The sequence below is a fragment of the Numida meleagris genome, chromosome 3, assembly GCF_002078875.1.
Source record: "Numida meleagris isolate 19003 breed g44 Domestic line chromosome 3, NumMel1.0, whole genome shotgun sequence".
Taxonomy (NCBI): Eukaryota; Metazoa; Chordata; class Aves; order Galliformes; family Numididae; genus Numida; species Numida meleagris.
The window spans coordinates 17,684,400-17,705,999 of NC_034411.1; the positions used below are offsets into that span (position 1 = coordinate 17,684,400).

General features: G+C 38.2%; 1 protein-coding gene across 8 annotated transcripts in view; it reads right to left on the reverse strand.

Annotated features, from left to right (window-relative positions):
• DISP1 (dispatched RND transporter family member 1) overlaps nt 1,510-21,600 on the reverse strand; it is an 87,331-nt gene continuing 67,240 nt past the window's right edge. For all 8 annotated transcript variants that reach the window (XM_021390537.1, XM_021390536.1, XM_021390543.1 and 5 more), the window contains 6 exons: nt 17,611-17,640; nt 14,450-14,573; nt 13,142-13,269; nt 12,652-12,749; nt 9,409-9,506; nt 1,510-5,165 (listed from right to left, as the gene is read on the reverse strand). In XM_021390537.1, the coding sequence (XP_021246212.1) occupies nt 1,521-5,165; nt 9,409-9,506; nt 12,652-12,749; nt 13,142-13,269; nt 14,450-14,573; nt 17,611-17,640 (4,123 nt within the window). In that variant the 3' untranslated portion in view covers nt 1,510-1,520. The remainder of the gene's footprint in view (nt 5,166-9,408; nt 9,507-12,651; nt 12,750-13,141; nt 13,270-14,449; nt 14,574-17,610; nt 17,641-21,600) is intronic.

A 21,600-nucleotide genomic window follows, 5' to 3' on the forward strand; every position in this document is an offset into this window, starting at 1 on the left:
TTTAAAGGACCTAAGAATGAGTTTCATTTTATACCTAGACTGCTACTCTACTTAAAAGTAACCATGTAAAATCATACTAGTTTCTTTCTATAGAGTTCAGACTTACTTTCTTCTAGTCACTGGGATATATAAGCACTATCATCGTTACTCCCAGAGAAACCAAAGTGGTTTGCCACACGACACTCAACCTCTACATCCCTTCAATGTGAACATTAGAACAGAATATGCCAGGCTGCTCCTCTAGTGATTCCTCAGTCTATGAAATCGATCTGCTGTTATCTACGCCAGATAAATCAACACAATCAGCATAATAAAGATGCTACCTACAGAGAGATTTGGCATTATGGTGCATACCAATTATGACATACTACATAGTTCCAGCTCTCAAATCCACTTTCTCTGATTGATGAGACCAGTAAGCATCTCTATGACCAAATCATATCTGTCATTTGACTAAATGCTGCAGTTACACAAATACAGTGTCTGAAGTCCAGTTCCTCAGTCACAGGCTTTAGGACAATATTTGTACTTACAACTTCTCTGGGTAAGCAAAACACAGAGATTTGTATTTCCATTTATGCATTTGAACCTTCTAAATTGACTTCATCTGATCCTACAAACAGTAAGCCTAGAACTCATACATTCCCAATACCTTCCTCTACAGCAGTGTCACTTCTCATTTCCATACTTTGTTGTTCAAGTGCAGTATTGCATGGCACTTCATGCCCAATTTTATAACTCAGGATCTTATATATGTCAAATTCACAAATTAAACCTTTCTTGTCATCACTGAGAAGCAAATAACTTCCACTTACTATTGTTTCCCCCTGTACTCTCCAGTATTTAATGGTAAGTCTATACAGTAACTGCTAGAAAGAGCAGTTAAAAATGTTTTACTGCACTATACGTAGATTCATAACAATGATAGCGTAAGTGCTACTGACCTCCACAAGAGCATTTCCTTTTTGTTAGGATTTGGTTGGGATTAATAGCTGAAAATATTCTCCAAGCACACTACACTCTCCAGTCTTCCAGACAATCCTTAATTAACACAGTTACAGTCTTCCCACTGTTTCGAGGCACGCCCTGTGTTCAGAACAGAACCCTGCTGAGTGGATAAAGGGAAGTGATGCACTCAGACAACGTGGTGGCAATCACACTCACTCCAGACACCATCAATGCCACAAGCCCTGGCTTCAGAAAAGGGAGCGTTTCTTTGCAATGCTTTATTTCTGAAGATGATTTATATGGAGAATTCAAACTCTAATGCCCTGGGGCAAAAGTTAAATTAAGCATAATCCAGTTTATGAGTTACAGCAAAAAAAACCAAAAACATTCTGGACAACATCTGGTTTTACTATGTGTAATAGCTTTATGAAACATATAAATATTACTCTTCTATAAAATACACTTCTCATTCCAAAATGCAATTATAATTCATATTTATTCAGGACTTTCTTGTTTAGTTTCTTAAATTTACTTCTAAAAGAAAGACACAGGATGGCCAAATTAAAGATTTATTATAGGGTTTTTATTAACAAACTTTCATTGGAAAGTTCTGGGCGCATTAACATAGGAGGCACATTGGCTTCGATGTTTGGCATTTGACAGTCAACAGAATTGCACTTCACTGCTACAGCCGTGCTACAACAGTGCAAGTTTTCATGGCAACCCTCACAACGAGCCTCTCCTGCTGACCTATTCAGCAGGTGTTTTTTAGCAGCTTGGTCAGCCCTCAAGACCTGGTCATTCTGCAAAGAACGCTGATCTATCTTGCTCTCAGCTTTCTTTTTCTGCTTTGACATAGAGGCTTTCTTGCTTTCAACCCCATTGGCTTCTGTGCCGCCCTTTTCATCACACTTGTCTGCCTTCTGACAGAGTCCCTTCTGGTTGTTAGATACGCTGTTCTCACATTCAGAGCAATGCACAATTAAAGGCCCTACATTTCGGCACAGAAATTGTGAGGAGCTCATCACCTTCGGAACCGTTCTTACATTTTCCTCCGGGTTTTGGTGAGCATGTGAGTCTGTCCTGTTTACTCTTTGATGTGCCTGAAAATGTTGTACTGACTGGAGGAAAAAATTTTTCGGCAGCGAGTTCTGTGTCATTGTTCTTTTGACCCTTCCTTGAAGGCAGCTGCAGTGGAGGACATGCTGGACAGGATGCACATAACCTTCAGTAGTTTGCTGTAAAGCATTTAGGGGAGTCACAGAGCTTTGGATCTGCAAGGCCCCAGGCGAAGGAGAACATTGGTAACAGAAGGGATCGCTTAGCTGCTGACATGAGTGTGGGCTCCAGTTTACTGTTACCTGCTTATACGGGTCTGGGCAGCTGCACTGCCTGGTCTGAGAGAAGAGTGGGCACAGAGTACGCTGGTCAATAGATGATTGTAGCACAGCTGAACTAGCAATGTTTTTAATGCTTTTGCTCACTTCACTGTTATATACTGAATGCACAGGCATACATGTGTTCTGGGGCCGGCTGCTGAAGAGTTCCGAGCAGATGTGAGTTTCTTCATAAGTCACTTTCTCTGCAGGGTTACAGATACCAGCTTGTGATGCCAGCGGCTCCAGCTCATAGTGCTCATGCTCCATTTCTGGCTTTTGACTTCTGGAGTCCAGCTGGTACTTGCTAATGGGATGTGACTTATTTTGACCTCTGCTCCCCTGGGCTCCTGAAAAGGTCTGAGAGAAGGCATTACACCGCAATTTTTTTGGTAGTGGGATCTGGCCACAAGTGCCCTGGGGTCCAAGGCATCGACACATGCACTGGAAGAAGAATGTTGCAAAAGCCCAACTAATGCACATTATTAGCATCATGAAAGTGCCAAGCTGTGTGTATGCCAACACTGTAGAGGGCATCATCATTGCTCCAGCTACAAATGTTGTCAATGCAGCCATCGCAATAGCAGAACCCATTCGGCTTAGAGAAAAAATCACTTTTCCCTCTCGGTCAGGGTCAGGGGCTAAGCGATAAGCTACTCCATAATGAACAGCAAAGTCTACAGACAAGCCAACAGCCACAGAAATAGTGACTGATTCTAGCACATTTAACTCCCATCCAAGAAGAACCAGAGAACCTACAGTGACAAAAATAGTTCCAGCTATTGAAACTATTGCATAAAGGCTTATAATAATGTTCCAAGTTGTAAGAAGCATTACACTAAATGCAACAGCAACTGAAAGACCCATGGCAATCAGAGTACCATCAGAAAGACTGTCCTGCAGATCATAAAATTCTAAATTACTCACAAACCAACCATTGCTAAGACCTTCAGGAGCTGACCTAAGCTCACTTGAAATCCATGAGTCCACCTCTTTGTAGAACTGATGCATTTTCTCATAAGCCAGTGTGAAGAGGTAGGTGCTTTGGAACTCCAGCACCACTGCCCTGATAGTGTCATTCAGGTCAAAGCGAGGCCCTGGAGTTTTGCTATCTAAATGGTACCCTGTGCTTCTTTCTAGCTCCATTATAGCTCTCTTGATACATAACTCAAAGACTTCTTGTTTGTAGGGAAAGCTCCAGTGGCTGCAGCAGGGGTAAAGAGATGGCTCATCACAGTCCTGATTTTCCATCCACTGCTTAAAGGTTTCAATAAAGCAGCTTGTGAAGTCTTGTTCTTCGGTCTGATAAAAGAACGTTTGATTTCTTAATTTCTGACAGAAGCGTAAAATCCAAACCTGTGAAGCTGGGCTAGCAATATTGAAACTGCTATCTAGTTGCAGCTTTCCTTTACTTTTAGGATTTAAAGGGTCACCATTATCTTCAGGCGTGACACCCCAGATTACCGTAATTGGCATGTGGAGCTCCTCTCCATGGTGGACACGCTCAAACATAAAAAGCTTTTTGTATTCTGCATCATATCGTTCAAAGGGGTGAGAAGACCTAAATACCTGAAACTCAGAGAGCTCCAATGATGGCAATTTCATCTTTGGATTTACACACACAATATATGCTCCACCAATTGTTAAGGCAAGGAACCAGAAAAGCCAAATATAACGAAATTTGATAACAATGCATGGCAAAACTTTTTCAAAAAATATCCTGGATGCTTCTGAGACTGCAAAAATAACCTTGTGGAACATTTGGCACAACACTGTCCAGCAGTTTTTGTTGTTGTATACTCTCTGCTGAGGTTTTTTAAAGCAACTGAAGATATTGAGAAGATAACGTTCATGTAACACAACCACAGCAGGTAGCCAAGTAACCATCAAAACATAATTCACCAAGATGGCAGTGCCAGCATAAACACCAAAACATCTGATCGCTGTGATATTGCTGACATAATTAGCATAGAAGGCAGCAGCGGTGGTAAAACTGGTGACAAACATGGAAAGAGCAGCATGCTGCAACGTGATGCTCACTGTCTCAGAAGTTCCAGCATGAGGTTTGTCAAATTTTGTGTAGTTCCAAACATCACATAAGACAAAAGCATCATCCGCTCCAATCCCAACAAGAATAATTAATGCAGTGAGATTCATGAATGGAAAGAACTCAAAATTAAATACTACTCGATACAGAAAATAAGAAACTATCAAGGAACTAATTATTGCAAACATAGTCATCAGCGTGATAAACATGGACTTCGTGTATACACACATAACTAATAGAACAATCACAATGGCTATGGCAGGATACACAGTATCCATCAACAGGTAATCTTGAAACAAACTATGTTTTATTCCAAACTCAATCCCTGTGACGGTTGTTACACCATCAGAAGAGTTCCAGTTCTCAAAGTTATCAAGGTAAATACTCATCATGCTTTCTCCCTTCTCAGTTGGAGAGAAGAGCATGCTATATTTTAAAGCTGGTAAGACATAGTCAGCTGTCTTTGGGCTTAGAAAATCCTTGTCCACTAGATAGTGAAGGATCTGGTAAACAGCATTGTACTTGGTACATTTGCGAGGCACGTTTGTACACTTGAGTTGGTCCTTCCTTTTGGCATTCATATCCCAGCAGTCTGGCCCCAGGGTTCCATTGTAATAGTATTTGGCACATGTGCGAAGCAGCTTTAGGGTGTGAGAGACGTCTCGTTCTACAATTTTTTGACATGATGACCTGTTGTTTAGGATGGCAATATAGTTGCCTAGTGTCCAGCTGGGACAGCAAGAAGCAGCAGTGGCTCTCTGGCAGAGATCACCAAACTGGGAATGGGATCTGATCTGTATAAAGACAGGCAGGGCAAAAATCCATTTAAAAATAATAACTTGATTTATTAGAAACATTCACACACACATATATCCTGAAGTGATAAAAATTCAGCTTATGGTTCTTTTCTGTTACCATTTATAAATTCCTCTTTTTGTGCGTGTTGTTTTTGATGAGCATCCTCTCACATGCACCGGATTAACCCAGCAGAAACTTAGCATCCTGACTTGTCAAAGAAGGATAACACTGGCAGAAGTGTTAAGACTACTGTAGTTCTATTGTTACTGTTGTTCTACTATTTGCAAATGCATTGAATTTTTTTTATTTTTATTTTTTAAACAGACTGAGGACTGTTAATTCTCTTCTATTATCTCATGCTACAGTCCTGAAAACAACCAATCAGCTATACATCAGTGAAGTTCCATTCTGCTTGGAATCACATACTGAAGGTCCCGGGAGAGACAGGGACTTACCATCCAGAAAGAAATAACGTGACAGTTTTTATGACTTCCACCATCTGACCTCTCTCCTACAGTCTTCACTTTACAAGTTTTTTCTTGCTCTCATGCAGCTGACACATTTCCCCTCAAACACATCAGTCTGCTGTGCGTCCCAAGCCATAAGTGGATTTCCAAGGCACAAGATAACGCAGCTGTGGCATAAAGCCCCATAAAACTAGCCATGTTGCACAGAGGTGGCAGTTGTGTCTCTGAATGCTGCATCCGCTGAGGGAAGCAGCCCCAAGGCTCAGCACAGGACTGAAGGAGCAGAGGAAGATGCAGCAGCAGTAAAGCTAGAGGAAGTACAGGGACAAGCAGGCACAATGTGCAGACACAGCAGAGAGAGATCCTGGAGTGGAGAACCTCTCTGGTCAGCTTAAGTGAATGCCCTAAGCCTAGGAACTACTATCAGAGCTTCATGAAAATGATAGCAATTTTGGTTGCTATCATTTAACATTAACATTTTGGTTAAGAAATCTCCTTTCATAAATGACTGATAATCCCTTACATGGAAACTCTTATTTAACTTTTAAGAATATTCCAGATTTAGTTGAAACCACTAAGTATAGAATTTAGCTAAATAGGCATAAGGCACTTTTAGGTGAAATGAAGGCACCTTTAAAATAGAATTGAAACTGCTAAATAACAAGATGATGTCATGGAAATTTTCTCATCTTGGTAAAACTCCATCTTGACATAGCACAGAGATTTTAAGACTTAAAAATTTCATGTCTGCTTCTATACAAAACTACTGGCTTGTATGTGATGAATGAGAATGAATTCTTCAAATATTTAGATACATGTATAATTTCAGTCTTAATCAAGTTGCATATAATGAAAGCATATTAATAAAAGTCACTAAATCTATGTGGTTAAGAGTTTATCGGATTGGGACCGGAAATCATTATCCATGTATATTACAGATCACCTAAATTTAAAACATACTACTTTGCTTTTCTAGTAAAATTGCATGGGTTTATTATTAGCAGTCATTCATAATGTGGACAAAACCGTGCACTTGGGAATTCTCAGGGCAGTTATAAAAGCTTTATCATGGACTTAATTTTGTCAACCTGTTTCTGAACAATAACAAACTGGCATTCCAGAAAAACAGGATAATTCACATTTGATTGTTTCCAGATAAAAACACTTACACATGCAAACTCAGGAAAAACCGAACAACCTTCCAAACAAAAGGAAGCACTGGAATAGCATATCTGTATTTTTCATGGCACGCCTCCAAGTTTATCTTATGAGGACATAATAGGCAAACCCTTGGGTCAAGCAGGCAAATCAGGAGGAAAGGATTGTATTGTCTTCTCTGCATATTCGCATCAAAATGGGACAATGAAGTTTATATGCTGTCCTTCAATACTTGCTGCAGGCCATAAACATTCACCAGTAAAGTAACCGTTGCCAAAAATACAGTAATACGAGCTAGCAGCTGGAAATTAGAAATTAAAATTCAAAATTTAGCTTGGGATAGCTTATTAAAATACTATGTAAAATGTTAATATGTTGTAGCATTGGGCTTTGTTAGCGATCCAAAGGTATCACAAAGCCCATTTTGCCGTTGCCAAACTCAATCTGCTGCTGGCAAGATTTCCATTTACTTTGGAACAGCTGAAGAAACCAAGCAGTGCACATGCTCTACCCGCAGGCAGACCTGCCCAAATGGGCATATGTAGTGACAGAAATCACAGCCGTAAGTTTTTGGGGAAGCAGTCTGAGGTGTCTCTGAAATTAATTAAATAAATGTTTATAGCTTATAGGAAAAACACCCTGCAATCGCCAGGTGAAGGAAAGGGCTCGTCTCATCCAAGTAGTTAAAAATTAGAACACCTCCTTACAGCTATTTTGTATACAGTGCTTCCAGGAAGATTATAAGACTAGCACATGCAGAGCAGCTGTAAGATGGAGCCTGTGAGTGTCAGTAAAATATACAGTTAAAGTAGTTACAAGCAGATGGGAACATGATTAACACAGAGGATATACTGTTAGCTCATATTTAACACAAATTATAGGCATGCAGAAATCCTGCTTATCGTTAGAAAACTGCATAAACTATAAGGTTTGCTCTTCCAGAAAATAGAGTCCAATCCTTGAATACAGAACGTTTTGCCACTTATTTGAATAGAAACAAATCCTCAACAAGCAATTCAACAACAAAACTGACTACAGACAGAGGAGAAGTCTGTAAGACTGGGAGGTCACACAAGTGATCAGTTTCTTCTGACATACAGTGCAAGTCTGCATTCTCTCCAGAAACGGGTAAATAGCAGAACTTTGCAAACAAAAGTGGGGTTTATCTCAGCACTTCATGAGCTCTAAAAGGTGTTACAAATGCTCAGAAATTGTTACAATTGTTTTTTAAAAAGTTATTTTAAGCATGAAGCATTAAAAAAGATAATGAAAAAAGCTTAATATCTTCCCTAACTCAGTTTCCACTCTTGCAAAAGGTTATTCCCAACCGTATTTCCTGACTGAGCCAGTCACCGGATTACTCCCTAGCTCAAATAATCCAAAATGGAGCTGAACTAGTTTAAATATGAGACTTTTTTCTCCTGGCTCATTCTGATTGAAAGAGATAAAGGCAAATAACATGAGCATGTCAGCACAATAATCTCTGATGAAGACATAAGGAATTTTTCATGAGCATGTGAGGACAAAAATCACTTATACCAACAGAGGCCAATCAGAGCAAAATGCACGCCAGCAGGCTTCTGAGGAGATTCATTACACAATGTTTCACTACAGCTCAACATTTTAAGCAACAAAATGCCAGCTGTTAGTGAAAATACTTTGGAAATCTGGCTAAATAGAGTTGTCTGAGAGGCAATGATAAACAAAATTAAGAATTAAAGTATTCCTCATGAAAGAAAAGTGGTATATTAATTTTTTGTTGTTGTTCTTGTTGCTCTGGACAAGAAAGAAATCAGTATCTTATCAAAAAATCAGTTAATCATTATTAATAGAAGGAAAACTTATTGCTTAATTTCCATACAAAGTCTGCAGTACACATAAGTTTACAGTTACAAAGCAGTTCAAAGAAAAAGGTACTCATTTTTAGAAAGTGACAAGTTTATAGCTTAGAAGTGTGCCATCTGAATGCTTACTTTATTTCAGCCTGCGTCAGTTAACTTCTATCAGTTGAAACCTGACATTGTTTCCAATCAACGTGCCAGATTATCTTCTAACACATGCAACAGAAGCTATGATAGCCAAAATATCTGCTTTCACTTTCTCAAATTTACAGAGAATATTACTCTTACAGTATCATTATCCAGATGTAATTAATTGGGCTATATATTAGCTAGTATATCTGTGTTCTTTCATGTCCAGCTGCAAACATGTTCTCTCTAGACCCCATAAATCTGACAGAGAAAACTGCTTTTACTATGAGGATACCTGAATGTGAAAAAGCAAGGAAATATTTTATGGAAACCAAGAACTAAAATCTATGGAATAACATTCTGAGAAGAAACAGCAATTGATAAGATAGTCCCTTCTGCACAGAAACTTTCAAAATCAACCCTCCTCCACCCTATTCTGGATGGCATTAGTAGCAAAAAACTAATTTCCCTGTATGATCTACAGACTGCAATTTCTTAGCTTCCTTCATAAGCAGACTGACCATTCTACAACGGTGCAAACAATACAACGTTCACTCATACTGCTGGACAATGGGCAGTAAAATAAACTCACAAAAATTCTTCTTATCTGCACATAAGACAAATTAAACAGCATCTTTACTTACCCTCAGGTTATCTACATTGCACATTGACTTAATTGCATTCAAATTCCATAAATTCTCTCCTTCTGTTGATGTAAACACCACTCGTGAATAGCGATCACCTGAAATTACACGAGAAGGGTTTATGGACTATTTGTGTATGTCTGATATCAAAAACTGAGGCAGAATCCCATCATACAAATGATGCCAGTGAGATCTTTTTCAGACCAGGGGAATCCATCTCATTTTCAAAATGATCTATTTATCTGCAAGACTCAGTCCACATGAAAGTTTCATTTCACTTAAAGTGCTTATGGTAAATATGGCATCTTAAATATTATATACCACTGAGAAGCTCTACAGATTTCTATTCAAGTAGTCTATCTTCTGAACTATGACAAACAGAGAAAAATCAAAAGATCTAATCAGCAAACTATGAAATTCTTGGCACTGCATAATGGTAGTGCATAGATAATAGTAATCAAAGGCTAATTTAGTAAGGCATTTTGGAATACAAATAATAATTATAAAGATGCATCTACATGACTCTTTTTGCTTTAGAAGCAAATGACTGCAGTAGAAGTTGTTGTGATATCCTTAAGGCCATTTTAAATAATTCTACAGTTTAGACACATACAGCTTAAACTACAATTAAATTACATTTATTAGAAGACATCATTTAGGAAAAAAAATTTTACTTAGTGGTAGAAAAATCTTTGTGCATAGCTAGCAAAAGAACCATACATACATCCACAAATACATGGCACCTAGTAACACAACATGGTACTCTGTGTTAAGAAACTTTATCACATTAATTACAGTATCCCCAAAACCGAAAGGTTGAATTTTTCCCCACTGTTGTGAATATGCAGAGTTGCTGCCTTTCACAGAAATGCAATAAAAGGCTTGGGGATACTGCTTTATGATCTCTGACTGTGCTTTCAGGATCAAGGAAATGGAAATCTGCTGATCCTGGAGCAAAGAAAGATACCAATGACCAATATCGGTCAAAAGGAAATCAACTGTTTTCTTTACATAGCTAACTGGCAAACTCCCACAGAAGCACAATTCCTTCACAACTGCCACAACTGAGATGATGCAGAACAGTAATGTAAAGAATGAGACTATACAGAAACAGCAGGCAGGGTCAAAGTAGTTACTTCTGCCTCAAGTTGCTATTGCTTGGTAGTCTTTACAACAAATTTCCACTTCCTTATCTAGTATCTGCTCAGTTTAATCTGGTTCTGCTCACAGCAACAGAAGTGACAACACTGTTCACAGTCTCTCACTTAGATGAAAAGCTTCAATGTAACTGAAAAAAATCATAAATCTGTTACTGACCCATTTTTACTCGTCATTGCTCTCTCAGATCAATAAAATAAGTAATTTAACAGAACATGAAAACATAATTGTGATTAGTCCTCAAACATAAAAATAGCCACAAAAGATACCACATCCCAAGGCACTCTCTGAATCAAGGCAAGTTCTACATCTGCTAATGCATGCTTTCTACCAGAACAGGACTTACCAAAGTTTTGCAGTATGACTTGCAAACAGTTTAATAAAGATTTCTTTTGTCTACTAGTTTAACTTAGACATCTTCATAAGCCTTCATTACTTTGGGGGGACTTTTTTGGTTGATTTGGTTTTGGTTTCTGTTTTGTTCTGTTTTAAAAAACACACTAAATTCTGGGCTGGATATGACCTGTAGTCTTTGCGGAAAGAGCCTCATATAAACACATAGAGGAAAACTATTTTTAGTTTTCCTTTAGAATTGATGGCACAGACAAAACATATCTTCCCTACTGCGAATTAAGTACTGTGTCTTCCTACCGGACTTGTGCAAGGTCTTTGACATAGCCCGCCACCACATCCTTATCTCTAAATTGGAGAAATACGAATTTGAAGGGTGGACTATTTGGTGGATAAAGAGTTGGTTGGAAGGTCGCAGCCAGAGGGCTGTAGTCAATGGCTCTACGTGCAGGTGGAGGCTGGTAATGACCAGTGTCCCCCAGGGGTTTGTCTTGGCACTAGTGCTCTTTAACATCTTTATCAAGGACATAGACGATGGGATTGAGTGCAACCTCAGCAAGTTTGCTCATGACACCAAACCAAGTGGTACGGTTGATGCAGCAGAAGGAAGGGATGCCATCCAAAGGGACCTTGATAAACTGGACATGTGGGCCTTTGTGAACCTAATGAGGCTCAACAAAGCGAAATGCAAGGCTCTGCACTTGGGTCAAGCTAATCCCAGATATGTATACAGACTGGGAGAAGAAATCCTTGAGAGTAGCCCTGCTGAGAAGGATTTTGGGGTCCTGGTTGATGAGCCAGAAGTGTGCAATTGCAGCCTGGAATGCCAATGGTATCCTGGGTTCCATCAGAAGAGAGGTGGCCAGCAGGATGAAGGAGGTAAATGTCCCCCTCTGCTCTGCCCTCATGAGGCCCCAGCTGGAGTACAGCATCCAGTCTGGGGCCCCCAACAGAGGAAGGATGTGGAGCTTTTGGAGAGGTTCCAGAGGAGGGCTCCAAAGATCAAAGGGCTGGAACACCTCTCCTACGAAGTCAGGCTCAAGGAACTGGGCTTGTTCAGCCTGGAAAAAAAAAAAAAAAAGGCCACAGGAAGACCTCATTGCAGCCTTCCAATATTTAAAGTGTGTTTATAAGCATGAGGGAAATCAGCTTTTTACAAGGGTAAACAGTGACACAACAAGGGATGGTTTTAAACAAAAGGAAGGGAGATTTAGATTAGACACCTGGGGAAAGTTTTTTCTGAGAGAGTGGTGAGGTGCTGGACCAGGTTGCCCAGAGAGGTTGTGGATGTCCCATCCCTGGAGATGTTTAAGGCCAAGTTGGAAGAGGCTCTGAGTAATGGGATCCAGTACATGATCTAGCGGTTGGCAACCCTACCTGTAGCAGGGGGGTTGGAACTCGATGATCCTTGAGGTGCCTTTCAACCTAGGCCATTCTATGATATGGTTCTATGACATGATATCTATAGGCATATATAAAACATTGCTCTTACGATGGTCAGCGTTATCAATAACAGGATATCTTTATGGGAAACGGAACCACTAAGGAAATAACTGCTTCCTAGGAAGAATCAACAGAATACAACATTTTAGAACAATTTCATCAAAGGCTTCTGCGTGCACAAAGAAGGTGTTTGTAAGTAAGCAAAAAAAATTGGGCATACAAGAGACAGAAGAGCTCAAAAATTATTCAACTGGGAGAAGCTTATTTGACTTAAACCATTTCTCCACTTACTTGGAATATCACAGAAAAAGGTATCCTTGTGAAAGTTCCATTCTGCTTGCCTCTTCTCTCTTTCGTAGTGATCATCTGACCATCTGTCATCTTGATGACTAAAACAGAACAAATGGCTTTAACTTACCTTAGCAAAGAAATTGTTAAAAAGCAGTATCTAAACAAATCACACATCTTAGCAGCTCTTATGTTACAATGTGACTTTCACAGTCAAGAACCAAAACATTCTCTGTAAGTTTTGTTATCAGAGACTTCAAAGGACATGTCATTGAGTCCAGTACTAAAAGTACCTGTATTTCAAAAAGGAAACTAAAATGACAAACCATTTTAAAGAGCTTATGATGGGAAGTGTCTAAACCCTTGAGAAATGTAAGTGATCAGATCCAATATTTATTGAAACACTGGCATTATATACAGTAACTTCAGAGAGTACTATAGCAAGAGCTATGTACACACACAAAACCAATAAATTTTTAATACAAATTCTTACCTTTTAGCTTGCTCATCGGCATATTTAAAAGGATAATTCGCTAGTGTTGCTTTGTACCCTGTGTTTTTCACCATGTTGTTCCATGTAACCAATCTCTGTCCTATTGCCGTCCCTCTTGGTTCAAAACCCTAACAATTACAAGATCTCATTAATACTTTTCATTTTTTAGCTCAAATAAGAAAGTTTAAACATGACCAAAGTGATGGATAATTTTTGTTACAAATCATCGTTACTTCAGGCATCTGCTCTAAAAGGACAATGCTTTACATAACAGGCCAGTCTGACAAAATAATGACCGATTACATAAACTGAGAAGGAATTATGAATTCTCACACATACTACTAATCTCCCTGAGAAATTGTGATAATTTAATCAGATGTTCAGTTTACTTTTCAGAACAAGGGTGTTCATTAATGTCCTCTTCTGTATCTTAATTATTACTCTTGATGAAATATGATTTAAAAATATTCAAATCTATCTTCTCTATTTCTCCAAGAATAAGGCAAGTCTTTAATTTCAAAAGAGACTTTGAAATATCAATTGAATAACTCAACTGTTTTCAATAAACAGCCACTATGTATGGAGATGTACAGATGTATACCACAATAATATAACAATAATTCATCCATATTTGAGGATAATAATTAACACAATTTTTCCATAAGGAAAGTATGGGTAAGATAGCCCAGGAAAAATAAGAACTGAGCACGCTATTTAACAGAATTTGATAAAGACTACTTTCAGTCTTTCAATGTGGCTATCATTTCATCCCCAGAAGGCACTTAGAATACCCTTTCCTTTAATAGATCCTGGCCCTTACTCTTTGAAACTTGATTTAGAATGTATGGCTTCTGTTGTATTGTGCTGTACATCTAAAACTGGGATGAATTTATATTATTCAATGTACAGCAGTTCTGTTGTAAATCACATGAGATTTGAATAGCAAAACGAAGAAGTAATTGAAACTCATGGACAGCACACTCTGACAGCAACTGCATCTTTGTATTATCAATGCCAAAACCTATTACTTTCAATTATTTTTTCTTGGGGAATTATCAGGCTCTTGAACATGTCATTTCTTCCATAAATCCATTATGCAAAAATTGCTTCTGTAACCTTATTACTGACCAGAATCTCTCTGAAAGTCGACTCCCAAATAGATTCAAAGTACAGGGAATCTCTTCTGGCACATTGAGTCAGAGGTATGTAGCAGCTGCTGTACTTGTATCTGTTGTTTACTGCTAATATGAAAAAAAGAGTAAACCAAAAATACTTACTTGACAGTACAAGTGACTAATATTTACTTACCAGCAATGGATCAGAGAAATCTGGGAGATCTGGAACTAGTATTCCAACCAGTGCACACACCACTATTAACACAGTACACATGCCCAGGACCACTACGGGCCAGTCAGCTATCAGAGCAGCATAGCTACAGGGAGAGGAGCACAGAAAAAAAGATGTCACAGAAATGAAAATCATGCAGAAAAAAAAACCACTTGTTTTCATATCTCCTCCCTACTGAAGCTTCCTACTCACACATAAAAAAGCTTTCCATTTCAGGCACGGGAAAAATGAGGGCTTTAATTTAGATTTTCTTTATGCTGCTACAGAGGTCATAAATCATGGACTACTGAAAGATAGACTTCTGTTGTTCAGTACATGTTAGTAACTAAAACTGCCACAGCAATCGTTCATGTAACATTTTTACATTAAAAATGCAAAGCAAGCATGTGTGAAAAGAAAACTGTTTAAGTCTGAATACAAATTTTTGAGATGAATATTTCTTCCTTCATCTTATACTTAAATTCTGGCACGGATATTATCTAGAAAACAGATGTTTCATTAAAAATTTCAGGATAGAAAACATTATAATTTCTTATTTGAAAGTTTCAGCTTTTTAAAGAAAAATAGCAGAGGAAAAAGATTTTGAAGTAGAACCCAAAAAACCCATTTCCTTTAAATTCAAAACTGTCACTTAAAAGCAATACTCAAAACCTAAATTCATAAAATCCATAATACCTATTGTAAATTCAAAGGTGAAAGGGAGTTGCAACATGATACATAAGCCCATCAGCATTAATTTTTTAGTCTTCTAGAATAACGTATACCCTTAGATTTGTGCTCAACTTCTTGAATGCATAAAGTTTTACATACAAATCTTATCTCCATCATTTCTGGAAGATATTTTGATTTTTGTTAAGTTGACAAAAGAGCATCAGGAAAGAAAATGAAACCTAGAAACCTTAATTTCTTAAATTTTTTTCTTAAATAGTTAACTCATCCAGCTTATGCTCCAAGGGTAACACTGCCTAATCTGGAGATCAATGAGCACAGAAAGTCCCACAGAGCTTAAAAGGCATTGAAAAATAATTGTAGGCTATGAATCATTCTGCACTTATTGTCTCTGTACACACTAAATATTGATCAATGCAATGTAACATGAAAGTAAGTTTATAGCAATGCTCTCTCTGTATTTACTTCTACTATTTTAACAGATGATGTTTCTTTTTCAGTTTCAGACCAACCCATTACCTAATCACAATTTAATTATCTGCTGTATAGAAACTTTCCATCCCGTTCCTAAGATGGGATGTAATGCCCAGCTCCTTCCTCACTCCAGGAACAGCTCCTCCCTTTTCTAACTGTAACACCAATAGCAGTGAGCAAGTTGACTTTCTAGCATGTGGAAGTAGGTAGGCATGGTCAAGGGGTCTGAACACAGCATTAAGGAGAAAGGAAGTTCAAAGTACAGGGCGTGTCCCATGAACCCATTAGGGAGATGTGGAATAATTCGTACATTCTCACACTAGAGGTTAATTAGCAAAAGCTTGAAAAGCAGTCTGAAGCATTAGTTTTTATTAAGGTGAATCACAAAGGGGCAGCTTGCCAAATGAGCAATTGCACAAAGTAGAAGTAAAGGGAAGTAAATGACCTAATAGAGTTTTCCTATTTATAGGATTTAATGTTTTCATAAACACCTAGTGCTTCATTGACTAGCTATTACAGACATTTGCTCTGAAGTCATAAAATTCTACCTAAATTATTTATTTTCCTATTTATCACCAGTGCGAGGTTTACCCCTTCGGCATCTTGTCTCTTTGCTTCCACTCTCACCAGAGCACCTCTTAAGGTGCTTATATCTTTCAGTCATGAGCTGCATCCTAGATGAATTGTTCAGAAAATTAACAAGCCACTGACAGAAGACAGCAAGTGTTTGTTCTCATTTGCACAACTGGCCTGTTTCTCCCAGCAGGTACCAACATTCAGATAAGCAAAGCTGACCTGAACTAGAACATAAAAGCCCTAATCATGCTACATTTTAATTTTATCTGTCTGAATGTCACTTGGTACTACTGAGGGCTCTGATTCCAACCAAGTTCCCTACAGGCAGCCCTGTTGGCTCACTCAAAGTGGCTAAACAGATGGCATTTATTCTATTTTTGACCCATTAAAAAGCCATAAAATTAGTCTATTTACATTTTCACTGTGAAAAGTAAGCCACTGACCTAACTTAGATTTTATGTCTGATAACTTCTGAGTCCGAGAGAAAAGTCTGTTCTAAAGCCACTTCTCAGTTGAGGCACCACTCACATTCAGAAAGCACATCTCTAGTGCTAAGCATGTACATTAGTATCAGGATAATACCCCATACTTTTTCATGCCTAATTAAAACTACAAGTGTGCAATAAGCTGGGCATATGGCTAAGTTCCCACACCATCTTCTTTTTCCCTCCAACTATTCAAGCACTACATGATGAATTTTCAGTGTTTAAGGCACTAACTGAAATCTCTTATGTCATTTCATCCACTGCTTTCAACACAGTTGTTAGAACAGTAACACTGCCATTGTCGTCTTTTTTTTTCCCCTCATGATTTAAACAGCTAAAAACGTTTAAAAGGAGATACAATAAGGAATTCAATCCATGCCAATTTCACCATTTTGGCACCAATAAAGACTGGTCTCAAGCAGGCAGTTTCTTAAAAAGGAGAAAGAAAGAAGACAGCATCCTGCTTTGCCTTTCATTTTAAGCTAAGGCATAAAACCTGGGTAGTGTCAAACTTTTCAGTTCAGCACCTGTATGTGGACATACTCAGTTTAAACACTGCCCCAGTCTCACACAGAGAACAGAAATGCACCATTTATAGATTCAGCATTGCAAAGAGGTCACGACAAGCAATGGAATTCACAGATGCCTGAGTAGGGATGTTAAGGAGCATGACCCTGACTAATCCTTTCAGTCGTTATTTAGGAATCCACTGAAGATCAATTATCCTTCTAAAAGTGTCCAAAATTCATGACCCATTGTGTAAAGAGATAGTTTTAAAAATCTTTTTAAATTTGATTGCCTACTATACTTCTTGAATGTCCCCTACTCTTACACTGTGTGATGAATAACAGCTTTGCCATCACCTTTTGCCTTTATGATCCTGTAAATGTCTCATGCGACAGTACTACTGTACCTTACCTTTTTGGTAACTTGAATGGTCTGGCTGGCCTGGAAAAGAGGGGGAAAAAAGTAATTAAAAATGTATGAAATATACATGCATGTGCCAATTTTTAATTCTTCCCATACAAGGATGAGCAACTAAATGATAAAAATCAGCCATTTTAGAAGCTGAATTTTTTTGAAAGACACAAAATCACACTCATTTGAGCCTTTGCAAACATATAATTCAGGGAATAATTATAGCTACAAAGACAGCTGGGTTTTTGAAAGTAAAATTTCATGCAGCTGATTTTTGTGATTACTGTTTAAGTGTCTGTTCCAGTTTTCAACAAAAGAATTAATAAACAAGATAAAAATTCAGTACCATTAAAAATCATGACAAAGTTTGCGTGTGATGGTAAAGGACAACCAAAACACCATATTCCAAAACTGCAATTCATGAAACCTCTTAATTGTCCTTTGTAATTCCATTACAAAAAATGATTTTGGATATAGCTTTTCTCTTGTCACAAATATCTATATAGAATAACCTTTCTATGCAAGTTTCTGTTATTTATTAAAAATCTAATAAGAACAGTTTGATGAGGAGATAGCAAACTCAAATGCAAATTATTCATACTTGCAACTATCCAGCAAGCACTTCATTTTGTCATCTACTGATCAGCAAATCCCACATACATTTCACTTTAAATAATTCCAGTGAATAATCTTTAAGTCCTGTCAAGAATTTCCAATCTATGAACATGACATACAATCAGTATGTACAATATCTAACCATATTTTAGCTTTAGTTAAGTTAAGAACTCATTTTACCACCAAGGACGTATTTAATACTTCTTTAAAATGTAGAGAAAACAATGAATTAAGAAACAGCTGCTTGCATAAAATAGGTCACTCAGTACATCTGCACTGAGGTTTCCAAAGAAGTAAGCGTTTGTATACTTTCAGACCACTGGATTAACAGCTCAAGCTTTGGATCCTTTGTGGGTTGTCACGACAGTTTGTAGCCAAATTCAGTGCTTGAGAATGAGATGCGCTGTCATTTGAAAAATTCACCACGCAGGGTTGAAGTTGTAGCCCAAGGGAACAACCATTCTGGCATAACCACCTCAAAGTAGCTGCAGCCACACCTTGTACAAAATGACAGTACTGCTCAGACTACATCTGCTTCTATCTAATTCATATAAAACTGAGCCTCGAAGTCAAAGCCTATTACAGCAAACAAAAAGTATAATCTAAGTAAAACAACTCCTAACACAGCAACAGGCAGTCTAATTCAGATGCATGTTTTAAGTGTTGTCAAATAACATGACAGCAAAAGGAATGATGAAAATATAACTATTGGAGTAATATAAGCAGTAGCATTCTTATTATTCCTTTCCTCAGTGGAAAGGATGGATGAAAAAAGCTCTCTTCTACTCTTCACACTCATTCAGTGTATGTCTCAAGCAATATAGCACAAATGTAATGGTGATGGAACATTTCATCAAGAAATACAAAGTCTCTCTCTCTATATATATTTCTTCAAGAAATAAAGATCTGATTTAATCTAACTCTGATATTTTTATCACATAAGAATTGTATAAAAAGATTTTTCCACTGCAGTGTGGAAATGCTCCAACCCACCAAAGTATTGTAGCAGCTAACGGGGACAAGAACAGAGTTGGCAGAGCAGCACAAATCACTATCAGCCCTGAGGAGGCTGGAGAAGGGGAGGAGGAGAGGAGATCTCCCAGTCTGCAGCTGCAGTAACTCGAAGACTGAGGAAATGTACAGACAAGAGTTTTCTGTTAAATTTAGCCCCAGAAATGAAGGCTAAATCTATGAAACGTCACCAACTTTTAGTTTGTAGTCCAACACACACAAATCTGAGTTACAGAGATTCTGAACACGCTTCTTTTCCAACTAATACCAAAAATTTCCTGGTACTTCTGGTGCCAAGGGAAGAATAGCGTACTTGTCAGCTATTATAGATACCAAAAAACTGATTTCTGAAATGATTTTTGCAGTAGTAAGTTGCCTGAGGCTTCAAAGAAGCTGTGAGGCAGGCTCAAGAGGCTTCCTGTCACCCCAAGTAAAGCCTCAGCCACAAAACCACCTTCACAGTGGCTAGCACAAATGGTAAGAAACTAGGCACTGGGGTCGGAAACCACTGAATTCAAATCTGAAGGGAGTTTTCTAGATGAAGATAAATGCTTCAACAAGGAGGACTTTCATGGACCAATTCAGCACCAAGAGCACTAGCTTAATCCATGCTTCCATGCCTGTATGGAATGGGACAAAGCCTGAGTCAGATAATGGGCTTTTGTAATTGTAGCATATATTCTTGAGTTTCTAGATTAGAGAGAAACATATCCACATGTATTTACTGTTAATACGGTGATTCAAAGATTAATTTCTAGCCTTTATTTTCAAAGATCTGCATTTCCATATGCCAAGTTAATTGTGAAAGTCAGCCCCTAGTTCAGCTGTGCCATAATGGACTTTGCTACAAGCAACACGACCCTACAGCTATTTAGCACAACAAACAGCCATGCAAGGACAACGAGTACGGTCGAGGTGGTTGTAATTCAGGTCTATACTGATGTGTGTTAAGGTTTATTTGACAATTTCCTTTTATACTGACAGATTAATTGCCTTCTGTATGCTCAGACTTTGTCAATTTTAGTGCCCACTTTTCCAACAACGTTGACCTACATGGTAGAAAAACCAAGCAGATGCGTTATTAGAGGCCTAACTCCCCCAGAGAGAACGCTTTCCTCTGCCCAGGCAGCAAGACTGCTCTTCACACAACAAAACACCATGACCAGTGATCTCCCTGACCTTGTGAAGGGTTGGCTGCTTCATCTGGAGAGTCATGCCCACACATCCCCCCAAACAAAACGTTTCCTGGAGCAGCAAGGTACAAAACTGCCACAGAATCACACGAGCTCCTAAAAAAGCTGACGAGACAAAATTGTGTTGGGAAGGACCAATGTGTAATCAATAATGCTCTGGGGATGGATGCAGGCACCTTCCCAATGCATCTTATTGTGTATTGCCTTTTTCCGCAGCTTTCCCAGCCCCTTCTGCATACAAGATCTTAGTAAAAGTGCACATCTTAAATCTCCCTTCATCAAAATATACCCTGTATTTCAATTATGTCATTGTAGCAATGATACGGCAAGACAGATTTTCTCAATCGAATATAAAATTGGTTTAAGATTAAACTTGCAAAAACAACTTTGGCTAATTTAATTTACATAAAAAGAATACAAACACCAATGCGATCGTTTCATACCCTCCCTCTTTCCCATCAAAACCAAACTACATTTCCCTCTGTTTCCTCCACCTGCAAAATGTATTCAGTGCCAAACAAATGATGATGATTAAGTTCTTCAAAGTTAGGGAGGGTTAAAGGTCACACCTGCTATCATACTGTTTTGTTTCGAAAAGCATGCGTTAAAGAAACCTGTGTATACCAGAGTGAATTCCAGCAGTGTAACCAATCCCTTGCAGCTGTTGTGATGACTCTATTATATCAGGCAATAGGAAAAGTTATCCCTGTAAACTATGCACAAAAATTCTTTAGTTATGCTCTAAAATACAGAAATGCATGGTAAAACCAGATCTTTCCCACTTAATTAATGCTGCTGTGTCTAATTTTTGGGGCATTATACTCCCATTTAGTCAGTTTAAATAACACCACTAAGCTCTGACAAAAAAAGTCTAGACAGAAAAAAATAATAGGTTTTCATGAGAAAGAAATGGTGAAGTCCATAATTGCACTGGGACAAAAGCCAAGCTGATATGTGTATTGAATTACCCTTGTACTTAGTTCTCAGAGATTTGATAGTGGAAAGTGACAATCACATTTGTTTATGATAGGATCAGCAAAACAAAGGCATTACATAAATTACAGTCACATTAAAATCCAATGCTTACTGCGTTGAGGGGGAAGAAAAGCACAGGTTATACACTACTACCATTTACTGCAAGCCTTGGCTCTATTCAACGGATGCTTTGCTT